Source organism: Trichosurus vulpecula, chromosome 3 (genome assembly GCF_011100635.1).
Source record: "Trichosurus vulpecula isolate mTriVul1 chromosome 3, mTriVul1.pri, whole genome shotgun sequence".
Classification (NCBI taxonomy): domain Eukaryota; kingdom Metazoa; phylum Chordata; class Mammalia; order Diprotodontia; family Phalangeridae; genus Trichosurus; species Trichosurus vulpecula.
The window spans coordinates 160,934,912-160,953,432 of record NC_050575.1 but is presented as its reverse complement, the minus strand read 5'-3'; the positions used below and the strand labels follow the sequence as shown (position 1 = coordinate 160,953,432).

General features: G+C 35.3%; 1 protein-coding gene across 2 annotated transcripts in view; it reads right to left on the bottom strand.

The window, feature by feature from the left end:
* STXBP1 (syntaxin binding protein 1) overlaps positions 1 to 18,521 on the bottom strand; it is a 91,875-nt gene that overhangs the window by 40,379 nt on the left and 32,975 nt on the right. For both annotated transcript variants that reach the window (XM_036750542.1, XM_036750541.1), the window contains exons 3-7: positions 10,255 to 10,336; positions 8,999 to 9,075; positions 7,773 to 7,851; positions 5,617 to 5,720; positions 3,433 to 3,581 (exon numbers count right to left, since the gene is read on the bottom strand). In XM_036750542.1, coding sequence (XP_036606437.1) covers positions 3,433 to 3,581; positions 5,617 to 5,720; positions 7,773 to 7,851; positions 8,999 to 9,075; positions 10,255 to 10,336 — 491 coding nt within the window. The remainder of the gene's footprint in view (positions 1 to 3,432; positions 3,582 to 5,616; positions 5,721 to 7,772; positions 7,852 to 8,998; positions 9,076 to 10,254; positions 10,337 to 18,521) is intronic.

Below are 18,521 nucleotides of genomic sequence, written 5' to 3'. Positions count from 1 at the left end.
GCTGTTCCTCACACAAGACACTCTTCCATTCTCTTATTCTGTGCATTTTCACTGGCTGCACCTCATTCCTGGAATGTTATCCTTTCCCATTTCTATCTCCTGGTTTCCCCGACTTCCTTCAGGCCCAGTTAAAATCCCACCTCCAGCAAGAAGCCTTTCCCAATCTCTATTATTGCTAGTGCCTTCCCTCTAAGAGTATCTCTAATTTATGCCATCTATATCTTATTTGTACATTTGTTTGCATGTTGTCTCTTCCATTAGATTCTTGAATTCCTTGAGAGCACAGACTGATTTTTTTTTTGCTTTTCTTTGTATTCCTAGCACTTAGCACATAGTAAATGTTTGCTGACTTGTTGACTGGAGAAAGTCAGGAAACTGAGCTGACTTACATCAAAAAAAATTTTTACATTTGATCTCAACAGGGTCCTTAATAACATGCTACAAGTATGGAAGATGGGAGTAGGGTTAGGAAAGGAAAGAAGAAAGGTATGGAATATAAAATGATGTATGAGATAGGAAATTGCTAAGAGCAGAATAGGACTGCTGAGGATCTAGCTGAGATTATCTAACAAATCCACTTTAGTGAGAAGACTGAAGCCATGTAATCAATGTGAGATTCCTCAGTACCCAGTATTTCACTATTCAAAACTCAGAATCATCATCCCCTAATCTTTCTCCTCTTCCTCTGGTCTCAGAAGAAAAGGAATCTATGCTGCTAAAGCTAATTCCTCTGTCTGAAACCTGAATCCTAATCTTTCCTGATTCCTTCAGGATTCTATAGTCCAGCAATTAACCTTTCTCTCCTTTTGTATCTCCAGTCTCTCCCTTTCTACTGGCTTCTTCCCAACTGCATATAAATATTAGTAATCTCTAATCCTAAAACAAAAACAAAAAAAACACACCTCTCTTGGGGCCTTTTTTACCCTATCCAATAAATCTAGCTACAATCTCATCTTTTTTATGCCTTTTACTGCTAAACTCCTTGAAAAACTTGTCTATGTCTGATGCTTTCATACTCTGTATGTTGGCTCCTACCCATACCACTCCACTTAAAACTGTTTTCTAAAAGGTCACCAGTGACCACCTAATCATAAAATCCAATAGCTTTTTAAAAAAATCCTTATCTCCTTTGATCTCTCGATCCTTTAACATTAGTAACTTACTATTGAAAAGGATATTCTCTCTCTTCTTTGCTTCAAAGTCATTCCACTCACTTAGTCCTCTTCTCCCTAACCATTCCTTCTCTATTTCCTTCCCTAGATCCTTATCCTCTTAAGTGGCTTGCCCACAGCCATAAAACTAGAGTGTGTATGAAGTAGGATTCAAATCCAATTATTCCTGACTCCAATTCCATTACCCTATCCACCATGCCACCTAGCTAACTCAAGAGCAAAGCCTTCAACAGGTATCTTCTGAAGTTGAATAGTGGAATTGTTCTTCAGAAATGAGAAGTCAAGAGCAGCCACTAACTGATGTTTACAGAAGCCTACGAGGTTAGGGACTTGGAGAGAGAGAGAGAGAGAGAGAGAGAGAGAGAGAGAGAGAAAAGCAACTGATTAGGGGAAAAGAAGCTTCTCCAGTTTATTAAATAGATATTATTTAATAACTGGCATTGAGCTTTGATAAAAATGATTAATTAGAAAGTGGTGACTTTAGTAATTTTAAAAATAAATATCCAAACATACTCCTAGATTACTTTAGGACTCAAGATGATGAGAATGAATATTCTAACAAGTTTAGCTGCAAACTGAAAGGTGACAATTCTATATAGGCTTCACGTGAGACTGGATGACCCTAAAATCTTGCTATATTTGTTTCTATGTGTATGAGTATGTATATGTGTGGGCATACATGTGTGTGTGTGTACATGCATATATACACATATATCTATGTATGTGTGTACACACACACATATGCATACAAATACATACAGGCATACCTTGCTTTGCAGATATTGTATTTTTTGCAAATTGAAGATTTGTGGCAACTCTGCGTCGAACAAGTCATTGGTGCCATCTTTCCAACAGCATGTGTTTACTTTGTGTCTCTGTGTCACATTTTGGTAATTCTCGCAGTATTTCAAATTTTTTCAATATTATTATATCTATTATGGTGATACGTGATCAGTGATCTTTGATGTTACTATTGTAACTGTTTCAGGATGCCACAAACCACACCCATCCAAGAAGGCAAATTTAATTGATAAATGTTGTGCATGTTCTGATTGCTCCACCAACTGGCAATTCCACATCTCTCTCCCTCTCCTCAGGCCTCCCTATTTCCTGAGACACAATAATATTGAAATTAGGCCAATTAATAACCTTACAATGACCTCTAAGTGTACAAGTGAAAAGTCAATCCATGCAGCAAACCAAACTTCACCGTGGTTTTATTTTAAGAAACTGCCGCAGCCACCCTTCAGCAACCACCACCCTCATCAGTCAGCAGCCATCCACATCGAGGCAAGATTCGCCATCAACAAAAGGATTACAACTTGCTGAAGGCTCAGGTGGTGGTTAGCATTTTTTAGCAATAAAGTATTTTTAAATTATGATAATAACATTTTTAAAGACATACTACTACTGTTAGACTACAGTATAGCATAAACATAATTTTTATACGTACTGAGAACCCAAGAAATTTGTGTGACTCACTTTATTGAGGATTTTCACTTTACCGCAGTGGTCTGAAAGTGAACCCACAATCGCTGAGATATGCCTATTTACATATATATACACACACACACACACATACGTGTATATATACATACACACATACATGTATATATACATTTGCATGTGTATGTATGTACATAGATAACATGTATACAGACAAATACATATAAAATTTATGCAGCAAGGTTTTGATGTTGACCACTCTCACATGCAGCCTATATGGAGTGGTCACCCCTCAATCTGACACTTGCATGATTACATATTCATTCATTCATCCTGAGTTCTAAGGTAATACAGAAGTATATGTGGACATTTCTTTTTTAATTACTAAAATTGTAACCTTTGCCTCATTAATTAGTTCTCAGCCCACACCCCCGTTCATGAAATACATGTTTAATAAAGTATAGAAACCACTTTCCCTGTAAGCAGTTGTTCATCTCTCACTACATCTAAACTTTTTAAATAATATATTATATAGATATGTGTCTATGTACTCATATGTTTATGTATGTTTTATATTACAATATAAAATATATATTACATATAAAATTTGTTATTATACATTACATATACAATTATATATACTATAATAATTATATGTGTACCTATGTATGTTTATATATATGTGTGTGTATATAAATATATATGCATATGTAGCTGTGTGTGTGTGTAAAAAGGAAACTGAGGATAACAATAATGAATGAATTGAGAGGAAGCCCCTAACTTCCATTACATGACCCTTAGTATACTGTCTTACCCTCGGTATCGTACAGCTGGGTATTCCTTCAAAGTGGCACACAGAGTTGCAATCTGTTCTGCTAGTCGTTCCAGGATTGGATTTTTCATCTGAGCCTTGTGTGGGCTGTAGAAGCTTTGAAAAGAGTCAGCAGAGTCCAAGGAATATACCTGAAAAGGGAGCAATGAATAGTATTTATATCCAGAATAAAGGTTATGAGATGGCATTCTTTCTGCTAATAGAGAGGAAACCTTAAATAAATAAGAATATTCATCCCAATATTTCCCAAAGAGTAAGATTTGAATGGTATAAGTAAAGTAGCCTTTGCATAAAAAAGTAGCAGCAGTCTATACTCTGTTAAAAAAAAAAAAAAACAACAGAATGTAATCAGAACCATATTCTCCAAGCATTAAAATCTCCTGAAATACTTCAGTTTAGTCTTTTGTTATGTGGATTCCTACTCCATTATCCTCAGTCACCTAAACGGGTTGCTTTTAGCTACAAAAATGATTAGAATTTGTTTTAGTTTTTCATTTTTTTAAAATCCTGTGAAATATATTACGGCCAGGGGTGCTAAAATCAGGCTGTGCTCAACATACTTTGTTCCAGGGCTCACAATAAGTTTAAAAAAAAAAAAAAGAACAAGAGGGACGAATCATGTTGGAGAACAGAGCTAGATGGAGCTGGGTGTAAAACCGGATACAAAGATTCCCCAAGAGGCTGAAAACTTGTGGAGCCAAAGCCAGAAGGTTGTAGCATATGAAGTATGATCAGGCCATGACAGCCCTGGGTAGTGATATGAGGAGAAACTTCTCTTTGCTACAGAGTTCAAAGGTTTTAAAAAATTGTTTCATTGCACATGCCAAGAAGACTTCAACTGAGGTATCAGGAAAGACTTGCATCACTAGAACTGAGTTTCTACTAGCTGCCCATCAACATGAAGTCAGTTATCAATTTTATGGTAACACCAAGGAGGCAAAAACCTAAAGCTCTTAAAAGTGAAATGAAAGTTTATTGTTTTAAAACAAAGCAAAACCAACATGATTAGCTAGAGTGGTGGTAGGAGTTATTTTGCAAACTTTGGGCAAATAAAGATTTCAGTTAGAGTAGGGTTATATTAAAAGTAAAGTCAGAATTTAAATATAAAAAAAAAAGACTTAAAGACAACATAAATGTAAAGGTACTAAATCCGGAGTTAGGAGAACTGAATTTGAATGCTCGCTCTGATACTTCACAGGTGTGTGACCTTGGGCAAGTAACAACCTCTCTGGGCTTCAGTTTCTTCTTCCATAAAATTGGAATAATTATGCTTGTACTTTTATTTCACAGACTTGTTGTGAGAAAGAGTGCTTTGTAAAACCTAAAGCATTATAATTCTCCTTCAAGTGAACAGGTTTTCCATTCAAGACTGGTGAGAAAGAAAAGAAGATGGCATTAAATTCCCTATATTTTAATTCTTTTTAACCTCTGTAAGCTGAGATGACTCTGTGAACTCTACAGACTGACCTACAGAGATTTAATACTTCCAAACCACTTATTTTGTGGTGTTAAAGATCTTTCAGAGATCAGTAAATTCTTTTTTTAATTGGGTAAAGCAAGCCCCAACAGAAAACCAATTCTTTATATTCTCTTCTAGTACAACTTGACTTCAGTGTTCAACGTAATTATCTTCTCCAACCTCAATGCCTCATGGCTTGGACATTTGACATTTAATGAGTTAAGAGAGGGGCCCGATGTCAGCCATCTGTTCCTTAAACACGTGACAAGCTGAAATTATTGCTATGTATAAACAAGATCCTTTGTAACAGATGAGCATGGTCTGATCCCCCCTTGCTCTTTTCTCATTGGTTCTTCCAAAGTAGTGCTGAAGGACCTTGCCAATAACCACCAGGAGTGTCAAGAAGGGCTTTAGGCACACAAACAAAAGTATAGTGAAGGATGAGCCTGACTTCAGAAATAACCTAAGACCAGTAAACAAGACAGGGAGGAGACAGTTATCTTTTTAATTTCTGTTATATAAGCATCAATTCTCAAACTATCTAAATTATGAACCATGTAACAAACTCAACTTCTGTACTAAGAATAGTTATTTTTTTCTGACATTTCCTGAGAACCTGCCAGAGACTCTAATGAAGTATAGTAGTTTATAGTTATAGTATATTATAGTATATAGTGGTTTTATGTATAATTTCTGTTTGTACTCACCTGGGATTCATATGGAAGGAATGCAATGTTGATTTCTGTAAGAGTTTTGATGACCTTGGCAGCACGAGATTTTACCAGCTCATTAAACAGAGCATCCGGACAAGCTAAAAGAGCAACAATAACTGTGTGTCACAATAAAAAACAATAATTTGTGTTTATTTTTTGTTTCATTTTAGGTGCTTCAAATGAATAGTAATATCACTCAATATTTAATATGATTTGATAAACAACTAAAATGTTCAAGCAAACCCTAAAAACCTAACATCCACAATGTATAACATATATCCAAATGACAATAAATAAAAACTTATTTGTCGAGATTCAGTGAAAAATAACTAGGATCAAAGATCAGAAAAAAGAACAGAAGGGACAGGGACTAGACCTCTGATAGCATTGGTATACAGAACTCCTAGATAAGGAAAACCCTTCTACCAATGCAGGTCAGCACACACTCTTCAACTAGTGCAGAGTGAAATGAGTAAAGGTACAATTTATGCAATAACAACAATACTTATAAAAACAAACAACTTTGAGAGCCTTAGGAATTCTGATCAATGCAATGACCAACTGCGATTCCAGAGGACAAATGACAAAGTATGTTACCCAAACCCTGACAAGGTGATGGACTCAGGGAGCAGAATTAGACATTTTTTGGACATAGTGAATACAGAAATTCGTTTTGTTGACTATTCAAATTTGTTATAAGAATTTTTTTTTTATTTTTTCCCACTGGTGGAAGGGATAAAGTGGGAAGAAAAGAAAATGGACTTTAATTGGGAAAAAAATAAAATCTAATTAAAAAAAGCTTATAGTCTTAGAGAGCTGTCTAGCTCAGTGAGAAATTAAATGATTTGCCCAGTCACATAACTAGTGTGTTTCTGGGGTAGGACTTGAACCCCTGGCTACCTGGCTTCTAGGCCAGCCCTCTATCTTCTATACCAAGAGGCAATATTGGAAGAGGAATAAAGGAAAAATTGTAATTTATAGAAGAAGTGCACATTGTAGACACTTATTGTTGAGGAATGTCAACACCCAACAGTACCACAATACAGAATTGGATAACACTTTAGTAATATCATTCAGACATTTCTCCCAAAGGCCAAAGACAAGCACAATCTGGTGAGCAGCATTCATAATTACTGATAACCCTTTTGACCTAAACAAATAACTTTTGCTTCACAGAAGCAAGCAATAGGCATATAGATACAATCTGCCTGATGCCTTTTTCACTCGCCTTCTGAAGTTGCCTTCAAACAACAGAAAGTTGCTATGAATTTTCCATTTTCTTACTTATAGAGTTTTATTTCCTATTTGTGAAAGAACTGGGCTAGTTACAACACCATAACCTACTTTGGTACTGGAATAATAGATAATTAACATAGTGCTTTAATGTAATCTTGGCACTTCACGTCTGGTGTCTCATGTTATCCTCACAACAGCTTTGTGAGGTGGGTACTAATGGTGTTTTTATTCCCACTTTACACAGGAAGTACCTGAGGTTCAGGGAGGTTAAGTGATCTGCCTATGGCCACAAAGCTAACAAATGTCATAAGCAGAGTATGAACCCAGGCCTCTCCTAACACAAAGTCCAACACTTTTCCCACTATGCCATGCTGCTTGATGTTACTACCTACCATTGATGGAATCCATAATTATGTTATTTCTCCACAAGGCTCCAAGCCAAGTAAAGGAGAATAGGTGCTACCTGAAGCAATAAATATTCATCTCAGATATCTCTGGTGGAATGATTTTAGAAAGTTTAGAAATAAACCATTAGGCGGTTATAGTTTAAGGTGACATGATTTGTAGAAGAAACAGAATGAAAAAATGCCATCAAAAATCAGATTAAAAATCAGAGATATTTGTTTCAATGTTAAATTAAATCCATTATCTTTGGAATTGGTATCCTGTGTGTATCAGTGCTGTAAGGAAGGAATAAATATCTAACTCTTATGTCTAAGATATCTTCTGAAGAAAATAAAAATCTACAACAAAGAATGACAACAACTATCATTTACAAATCAATTTTGTATCATTTTAGTATTTTCTCTGCTATACAGTTTTGATATGGGATGAGAGGGTTGCTGGCATACATGGTGAAGAGAAATGTGAAAGGGATTTTTTACTATTATTTCTTTAAGATGTAGCATACTTACAGTCAGTGAAAAACACATGTGCAGCCCTATACTTGGCAGTTGGCGGGTCCTTAAAGTCACTGATGAGTGAATGGACAGACTATGGGAAGGGGAGAGAAAGGCAATAAAAAATAAATTCTGGATATAAATAAAATCTGTAATTGTCACTGAGCTAAACCCAAGCTATGTAAAATAATAACAGATAGGTAATGTCAGTGAATTTTCACAAATAAAGAATATTTAGTACAGAATTTTATATAATTAGTCCATGTTAAATTTAGTTCTAAGACAGGGGTGGGGAACCTGCAGCCTTGAAGCCACATGTGGTCCTCTAGGTCCTCAAGTGCAGCCCTCTGACTGAATCCAAAATTCACAAAATAAATCCCCTTAATGAAAGGATTTGTTCTGTAAAACTTCGACTCAGTCAAGGGGCAGCTAGGTCACACATTGAGTAGAGCACTGGCCCTGGAGTCAGGAGGACCTGAGTTCAAATTCAGCATGAGACACTTGACATACTAGCTGTGTGACCTTGGCCAAGTCACTTAACCCCAATTGCCCTGCCTTCCCCCCTCAAAAAAAAAAAAACCCAAGAAAAAAAAACTTGGACTCTGTCAAAAGGCCGCACCCACATATGGTCTCAAGGCTGTAGGTTCCCCATCCCTCTAGGATTCTCAAGAAATATATTAGAAGCACAAAGAAGACAAAGGTTTTCATTCTAACCCAGAACAATGAGGTCAAGAGTAAAGTCTTCCAATTCTCCAGAGCTGACTCAGCTCAGTACATAAGAATCTGTAAGTTGGGGTATTGGCATAACATTCTAGCTAAGGTGGCTTTTACTGCTAATATAAAAGAGACAGCTTGTACAGAAAGTGAAGGAATTTCGCCAACATTCAAAACTCAGACTAATACTGAATTTAGAGGAAAAAAGGTCTCTAATTGTGTCCTTAAATTAGACTTTTAAAAAGCACATATCCTCTCTGAAAAAAAAAAATTAAACAAATAAACTAGAGCTGTGCCAGCCCACCTCTGGCTTTTTTGAACAGCTGCTAAATCTCATTAAGCTTACTTAAAACATATTACCACCACCACCACCACCCCCTCCTTACTCCTACTGATTTGTGGATTGCAAGCTGAACAAATGCAGTATGTTAAGTAGATGCTTAACCTAGAAATGCCAAATAACTTAGGCTGCACAGATAATGACACTACCCTAGCTTCAATTCAAATTCTTTTTGGAAAAGATTTACCTTCTCAGAGGGAGTGATAAGATACACAGCTTCCAGACTGGGGAGTGGCTCTCGACGCTTGTTGATATCTTCCACAACTGAATGATAAAATACAATTATCCCACACAGGAAATTGATATGACATAGCTTCTTCATAGAACTGAAAACATTCTAATAGATTCATATGTCCATGCTATTTCCAGGCTGGCCTGGATTAAATTAATGCTTTTTTTCCCCTTGAGGCTTATTTTCTTCCTTCTTTAAAAGTTATACCGTCCTCTGATAATGTATGTTTTTCAAGCTTTATGCCTAATGAGTCCAATAGATGTGAGGTACAGGAACTGTTTTCAGTTTATATCTTTCTATCTATCCTTCACACCTGCATCTTGCACACAGTATGTATTTACAAATATTTATTGAATTATCTCATCTGAATAATTCCTCATGAAATTTAAGTTCATTTATAGATGCACTGTCCTGGGTAACACCATTTATTTACTGCCACCGAAGGTAATGATCTCAATCCAGAGAATACTATTAACTCTCTATCAGATTTCTCTTCCCCATAAAAATAAGCCCAATTCTTCTTTAACATTTTCTTGTATAGTTTATGGCTAAACCATTTTTAATAATTTCATTGATCCCCTTTGGAAACTCTTTGGAAACTCTGTAAGTAATAACAGTATTCCAATCAGATTTTATAACAATATTCCTCTAAGAAGCTCAAAGACTATCACCCCATTTTGTTAATGCTTAGGTAGTTGCTTTTAGAAGGTCTAGCTGTCTCCTTTACCTAAACGGAAGAGCTTCCTAATAATCATCACCCCATAACATAATGGTCACCCGAGAAAGTTTAAGGTCCTGTTGTATAGAAAGCAATATAATTACATTATCAGAGCCATTCTTCACAATCATATGATTGAGAATTAAAGGTTAAATATCATTTCAGGGGAATCTCTTAATTTAAATTTATACAAGATTTCTTATCCTGAAGAATTTCTAAATGTGTTATATATTTATTTATACCAAAAACAGTCAACCCTGCTGTCTCTGGGCAGGAAAAAAAAATGTAGTTGCCATATTACACCAGTGATTCCATCATATCTTTCTGTGGAGAGGAAAAGTACAGGTTGACTTCTTTTGGAGAAAATGATAGCTTCAAAATGGATTACTTTTCAACATAGTTTCATAAACTACTATACCATACTGCTCGGAAGAGCTTCCCAATTAGGAAGAGAACTACAAATATTACAAATCTGATGGGTATATATACTCACTTGTTATCCCCTCAGTCATAATGTCCGTCATCTTACAGCAGGATGACAGCATCCTCATACTGAGTTGATCAACCACCAACACCTGGGAAAAAATATAAATCTGAGGACTGACTGACCAAGGAATTTCATGGCAACTGCTGCTTGATGTCATAACTTAGCGAATGTCACTGAAGCCAAAATGGGACTTCAGAAATACTGATGGAGCACAAGTCAATGAGGTGAATGTTGAGCAAACAAAGTCCAGAATGGTTGCTAGTTTTCTCAGAGAGATGTATTAATCCATAATTTTCAAGTCCCAAGATACAGAAGTTACACAAATTCTAACTGACCTCCACAAAAATCTCACTTCGAGGTATCATTATGGGTGTAGAGCAGTGTTGTCAAAATCAATTAGAAATAGGGTGGCATTAATCAAGACATAAGTATTGGTGTGGGTTGCATAGTTTTAAGATGCACGTTATCTATGTTTTATTGTACTTTTATTTATTTTGTTAAACTCTCTTAGTAGCAGCATGTTTGACACCTCTGGTATAGAGGACATCCTAAGTTCTCAAAGGCTAAGCCAGTAGAAGACAATTACTGGTTAGCTTTCCCAAATTGGAAAGACCTTGAGTATGATTCTGGCAACAAATTCCATGACCAGCAATATGGCTGGTCATTAAATAATGAGCTCTTAAGCCATGGCAACCAATGAACGAATGAAAAATACAGTCTTTAAGCCTTTGTGTTCTCTTCTATAGTAGTAGAATAGTGTGAAAATGAGCAGAAAGTGCTAAGGACATGACTATTTTTAGACTATCTATAGTCAACTTAACTGTTGGCACACTAACTATGAGATCTTTGTTCAGTATTCATTTGTCCAATGAGTTGATATACTAGTGGAGGAGCTGAATCAAATAAACATTAATGTTCTTGTTATAAATGGACTAAGAAGATATATTGAAGCCAAATGAAAGGTTACCTCAAGATCTTATTGAAAAAGCAGATAAAGAGAGGATCCATATATACCAAAACATTAATAGCAGAATATTTAGTTGTAACAAAGAACTAAAAACAAAGTGAGTGGCATAATGGTGAAATAATTTATGGTATAGGAATGTAGTGGGATACTATCATGGTCTAAGAGATGACAAAAAGAATAGACTCAGAGAAACCTGGTAAACTTGGCACAAGATCTGTATAAAATGGTGTACAGCAAAAAGAGTAAAACTAAGAAAACAGTTTATACAATGACTACAACAACCTAAAGGAAAATTACTATGAAAAACAAAACCTCTGATCAATGCAATGGACCAATCACTACCCCAGAAAAGCATGCTTCTGACCTCTTGACAGAGGTGATGGACTAGATGTACAGAACGCGATATACATTTTGAGAGGGCCACTGTGTGAATTTGCCTTGTCTGACTACACTTGTTTGCTGGAGAGCAGGGGGAAGTCGTAGGTAGTGTTGTGCTGCTAAATGTCTAACAACTGGTTCTCCAAAAAAAAAGTATGTGTCTATCTACGTATCTACACATATAGATGGACACAGATTCGTTACAAACTTTACCAATATAAAGGATGTGTAGCACACAGTTTACAAATATTAATAAAATACACAATATTCTTTATTATAAAAATTCCATATAGCCAACCGATTCTCACAGAATGCTTCTGTTGGTTTTTTTTTCCAAACTCTTGTAATCATAGCCAAGCTATAAGTACAATTCAAACATGATTTGACAAGTGGAGTTGCATTCCAATATGCTTACTCTTTTCCCAATCAATTTATTGTCATTAAATCTGATATGTGGTCTAGTGTTAAACTATTTCTAGCCTTCACACAAATTATAGTCATGAAACTGGAAACTCTTTCAGCTTTAGCACTAGTGCTTTCAAATAGTGCTAACTATATTTCTGGCACTTTATATAGCTTGCAAGGATTGAACAATGTTTGATTCCACATTAACAATAAAATCCCATAAATCATTACAATCAATTTCATGTTTTAAAATTTCATTTAAATTCTAAAATTTTTTCTTACCAACTATCCATGGCTAAATTATTTGTTCATAAGACCAATTAGATAGTTCTAATAAATCAAAATAAAATTTTAATTCTTTCATAATTGTTTCTATCTGATAAAAGATCTAAGTTATTATGTCAAAATATATTTTCTAGTAACACATTCCTAAGAAGAGTAACATATTCCTAAGAAGAATTTATTATTTTTATTGGATGGAATCTCTATACTTATTTGACAATCAAATCTTCAACTTGAGATTAATGTTTTCTAGTACCAATCTTCAATTTTTTTCAGAGATCTTATAGTACATTGACTTTAATTTTTACAGTTTCTAAACGTTAGTTGATTTTGACTGCAATGCAGTTGCAAATAATGAAAATTCTTCAAGAACATCAATCATTAAAGAAAGATCTTACATGTAAGTACAGTCAACCCTCAACTTTTGTGGGGGTACTGTTCCTAGAAAATGATGCTAAAGTCAAAATCCCAGGTGTTGATGAATTGAATCTATGGGAAATAATGGGTTAGGCCCCCACAATCACCAAAAACTATAATCTTCCACTTGAGATCACTGAAAATGCACTTTTCTGCATATAAGTCTTTATAACAAAACATTAATTCTGATAGTATGCACTTTTCCTAACATAGTAACCATGAAATAACCCATGAAATTCAGTACACAAAATAAAATTGGTAACATGCAAAACATTTTTTCTCACTAATAATTCTCTAGACTTCTGTGACCTTCGTGCTAACATCTTAAAAAATATATTTTAGACAATACTACACAACTGTAAACCTCTCTACTTTAGCCTTCCTCTGAAAACCAAAGCAGAGGTTGCTGGGACTTTAATCACTGCTGTTAGAAGATATCAAGACTGGTGGGGACTTCACATCACCTCCGACACTCCAAATGCACATGGAGTACTTTACAATGGTGGGATAAACAAGACCAGTGAAGCACTTAGTAAGATACCAGTTGCTCCACAAACCTGCATGCATAGTGCCTTTCTCATATTTTTTTCTCTACTGAATATAGCTATGAATGTGCACAGTTGTCAATGCAAAATTTAAAATGGAGCTACTTAATAAAATCATACAAATGCTTGAAGTTGTAAAAATTAAACACACACTGAGGATTGACTGTAATCTCTTTGCCAAACCAAAATAAGAAAAAAGGTAAAAATACATATATAATATAAGGTGTGAGTGCCATTGATTTTTTAGATTGGTGATAAAAGGAATTTTATCCAGATATATTTTAAATATAAATTTATCCTATTTCAGAAATTGACTCATGACTGATAATTATAATCAATGATTTTTAAATGGCCAAATTATGATTTTAAGAAATATTTCTAACAACTTTGGACTTTCTCCTCAGCATTTTATTAGCACTATCAGAACAAAATGCAATTAAGTTCACTTTCAAATATTCATTACGAAACCATAGTAATGGACAACAATGTATTGAAAATACACTCTGCTGTGGTTGTCACCAATTCTTTTAAAGCAATAAATAACACTACCAGTGCAGAAGCTGACCAAACTGTGCTCTGGCTGTGTTTAACAACGGGCTCACAAAATTTCTGAAAGTTTAACAATTGTTTCTTGCCAAACAATATGAGTTGGCTCCAGGACACCACTGATTGTAGGGGAAAATAGGTGATATCATGTGAGAAAGGAAAGAGCATCAATGAAACATTTAAAAAACACAAAAGAACAGAAGAAAGTTTAGAAGAGCCTTGGTACTATCATGCCAAGTTTTTAAAAATATATGTAATATAAATTTGTAAATAAGCTGTACATAATTGAAGTTCATAGTTTCATATACAACCCTCATTTTATATGTGAAAATGGTCATGTTGTTAATTAAATTCATAATAACAAATTTTAAAAGAAAGCCAAGACAACAGAAAAAAAGGCAAATAAAGGAGTGGGTAGAAATAGCTTCATTATGAACCCAATAGTAACAAGAAATATTATTTCCCTGGGACACTTAGCTACCTGGTTTGCCATGCCTAAGATAGGCAAAAGCAAAAAAAGAAAAGACAGTAGGAAAATAATGCACTTATGCACCAACATCTGTTACAGAGATGAAATAATAATGCAATTCTACACAGAACCTGACAAGACCCTTCAAACTCAGTCAACATATACATTGCTAGTTGGTAACTTGAACACCAAGGTGAGCACAAATGAGTACAGCAGAAAGTATGGTAGGGTTTGGGATTAAGTGATCTTGAAAGAAGCCAATGGCTTAGAGACTACTCAGAAACTCCATGCACATATATCGTGAATATTTTCTTTGAGCAAAAAGTCTGAAGGCTTTTGATGTATCAAGCACTGAACACCATCACAAAAATGAAATGAACTATTTCTTAACATCAAGGAAACAAATTTTACTTACATGAATATTCTCAGGATCAGCTTTCAATATGCAGTCAAATCACAGTAATATTCAAAATCAAAGACCAAATGAGAAGACAGGATAAAAATAGCAACACGATATAACAGCTTCAACCTGACCTAAACAAGATGTTAACTCTAAAAGATGAAAAATTGTCAAAGGTAAAGATATTGACTTTGATTATTACCATTTTTAGAGATGTTTAAATAATGTGATCACCACAATGAAGAGGTAAAAGGAGTTTGGAAAGTGCCTCGGCCAGCAAACGATGACCTACTAGATAAATGGAAAGACATACGGAACCAGAGGCAACGCCATCTTAGAATATAATCCAATTTGCAAAAGATTATGAGCCATAATGCCTCACAAAACAGTGAAAAGCAGTGAAAGGAAAAGCAAACCTGAAAAAAATCTTTGTTTGACTTCCAAATCTAGATAATCTAAAAAATATTTGCAGATGAAACTAGAAAGAGGACGAGAAATGGAACAGATTTGTCTGTGTTATTATAGAAATCTATGCTCATCAATCAATAACAAAGGAAACCTCCACATTTGAATTCTCATATCTCAGTACTCAGCGAGCTAGGAGGTGGAAATGGCACTCAAGAAGATGAAGCTACCACCTCCTGCAGACAGGTGATGGACTCAGGGTGCAGAATGAGACATCATTTTTTGACATGGCCAACGTGCAAATTTGTTTCCCTTAATGGGTGGAAGATGAGAAGCAGAGAACTGTTTTTTAATTGAAAAAATTAATTTTTAAAAGATAAAAAGTTCATATCAAGAGGTATCAAAATATAAAGATTAATTTTCAAGAAGACATCTCCAAAAACGGAAAGGTACCAAAAAGGGTGACCAAAAAAGACATTAGTAACTACCAGCTCACCTGCTTACTTTCTCATGAGAGAAACCTGCCTACATTCTTATGAGAAAGCTAGCTGAGGATGATGGCACAAAACTGTAATCCCTGCTGCCAGGGCTGAGTTTGGAGGATCGCTTGAGTTCAGGAGTTCTTATGTGTGGGTGACGGTGCCAACTGGGTGTCTACACTAACTTCAACACAGATATGGTGAGCCCTTGGAAGTTGGATATGGATGAATAAGGGGAGCACAGCTTCTCTAGGAACAAGTCGGAGACAGAGCAGGTTAAAATTCTCATGCCCATTAAGCAATGGGATCAAGACTGGTGAGACAGGGAGTCCCAGTCTTAAAAGAGAAGAAACTGACAGAGACAGAATGTTTTCTGTTCATATGAAGGGTATCCTTGATGGAAATGTGAAATGGTAATAGGCAGTCTTTCACAGGTGAGTTTCTATAGCAAACCATATCTTCATAGTCATACGACTGACTGAAATCTGAAGAGAACGTAAGATTATGTTGTTTACTGTTTCTTCATTACAAAAACTTATTGACTCAATAGACCAAAATAAAGCTTTAAAGGTTCTTCTCCAACAAAGTATCTCCCATGCATGTGATAAGATCACATAAAATTCTTTGGTATATGTGACCACCAAAGATAGCTTTGTTCACTAACCTTATAACATTAATATCAGGTGAAGAATAAAGCGAAAAGACATATGCTTGCCAAAGATGTTCCCTACTATCATGGATCATGTCCTGTACAAAGTATAAAGAGAAAAGAATATTTCCCACCAATGGTGAGATCCTCCAGGTGCTCTTGTTTAAAAAAAGCACTGAGCAGAGTGTGCATCAACCTTCAGAATACTAGGAAACCTTTCCCTAAGATCCGAAGCCACTCAAAAGAAATCTGCCTAATATGCACACAGGAAAAACCAAATGGAAGAAGCATAAAGTTGGCAGAAAATGACAAACTATTAGATGGGCAGTCCATTGAATTATTCCCAGTAAACATATCTTAAAAAGTAACTGCAGATAGACAAGGGAATAATATAACACTCAGTACCCTTACTTAAGCAACAAAGTCCCTTAAAATTAGAATGGACAGAATAGAATATAACAATTCCATAAAATAACAAGAAATAATAAAACAACGTAAAAAAACTGAATAGAAGATATCCACAGCAAAAATAACGAACCTGGGACAGCTAGGTGGCGCACTGAGTACAGCGCCGGCCCTGGAGTCAGGAGTACCTGAGTTTAAATCCGGCCTCAGACACTTGACACATTTACTAGCTGTGTGACCTTGGGCAAGTCACTTAACCCCAATTGCCCTGCCTTCCCCGTAGCAAAAAAAAAAAAATAATGAACCTGGAAAACAGACCAATAAGAGATTATCAAATAATCGCTAGACTACCTTAAAGCTATGACCAAAAAAAGAGCCCATAAATCAAATTTCAAGAAATCATTTTTAAAAAACCTGTCCAGAGCTTTTAGAACCAGAGAACAAAGTAGAAATAGAAAAAAATCTACTGGTCACCTCCTGGGGGAAAAAATTAAAACTCCCAAGAATGTTAGAGCCAAAATTCAGGTCAAAGAAAAAATACTGCAAGTGACCAGACAGAAAGAATTCAAATGATGAGGAGCCACGATTAGGTTTACACAAAATTTACCTGTTACACCTATGAAGAAACGGAGAGCTTGGATTACTTTTTCCAGAAGGCAAAGTACCTAGGTTTAAAACCAAAAATAACTTTCCCAACAAGACCAAGTATAATCCTAGAGAGGAAAAAAAAAATCTTTAATGAAATAGAGGACTTCCAAGTATGCCTGATGAAAAGACTAGAGTGGCACAGAAACTTTGAAATACAAACACAAGAGTCAAGAAAACATAAAAAGGTAAAAAAGAGTGAGCAATCACAAGGGACTAAAGAAGGATATACTGTTTACATTCTAACATGGGGAGATAGTACATAAGTGTCCTCTAACAACCCTATCATCGTCAGGGGTCATAGAGGGAATTTAATTAGATAGAGAGACTGGGAGTGTTTCTGTTATGGTTTGATGATCTTAAAAGAAGGGAAGAGGAGATTAAGAAGAATACACTACAATGAGAAAGGGAAAGGAAGGAGGATGGGAAAAATTATCTCATATAATTGGCAGTGCTCAAGTAGAAGTCTATACAAACAAAAAAGATGGGGTGGGGAGAGCGGGCAACATTTAAACATCATTCTCTTTCGAACTGGTCAAAGGAGGTTAACTCCTGAATACAGTTGGGTATAGAAATATATCTCACTCAACATGAAAACAGAAGGAAAAGGGAAGAAGGGAGAGGAAGGAATAAAAGAAAGGGTAGAATAAGGGAAGGATAGTCATAAGCAAAACAAACTCTAAGGATGTACAAAATATTAATAATAGCTCTTTGCAAAGAACTGGATACTGAGAGACTGCTCATCAATTGGGGAATGACTGAACAAGCTATGGTATATAAATGTGATAAAATACTATTGTGGTGTAAGAAATTATGGAAGATATAGTTTCAGAGAAACCTAGGAAGACTTGTATGAACCAATGCAGTATAATCTGAGAACCAAATGAATAAATTATACAATAAAAATGATATTCTAATGACAGACATCTCTGAGGGACTTAAGAACTCTAATTAGCTCAATGACCATCCACAATTCGAGAGGACTCATGATAAAGTGACCCACACCTCCTAACAGAGAGATGATGGATTCAGAGGATAGACTGAGACATTTTTTTAAAGACACTGCCAATGGAAAAAAAATTGTTTTGTTTGATTATATATATATACACATATATACACACATATATGTTTTTAACAGACTTTGGGGTTTTTTTCTTTCTCAATAGGAGAGGCAGAAGGGGAAAGAGAGAGATAGAATGGAGAAAAGGCAGATTTTCATTGATTAAAAAAATAATTTCAGTAAAATGAAGCTGACTGAATTGTATCTAGGAAATTATAAAG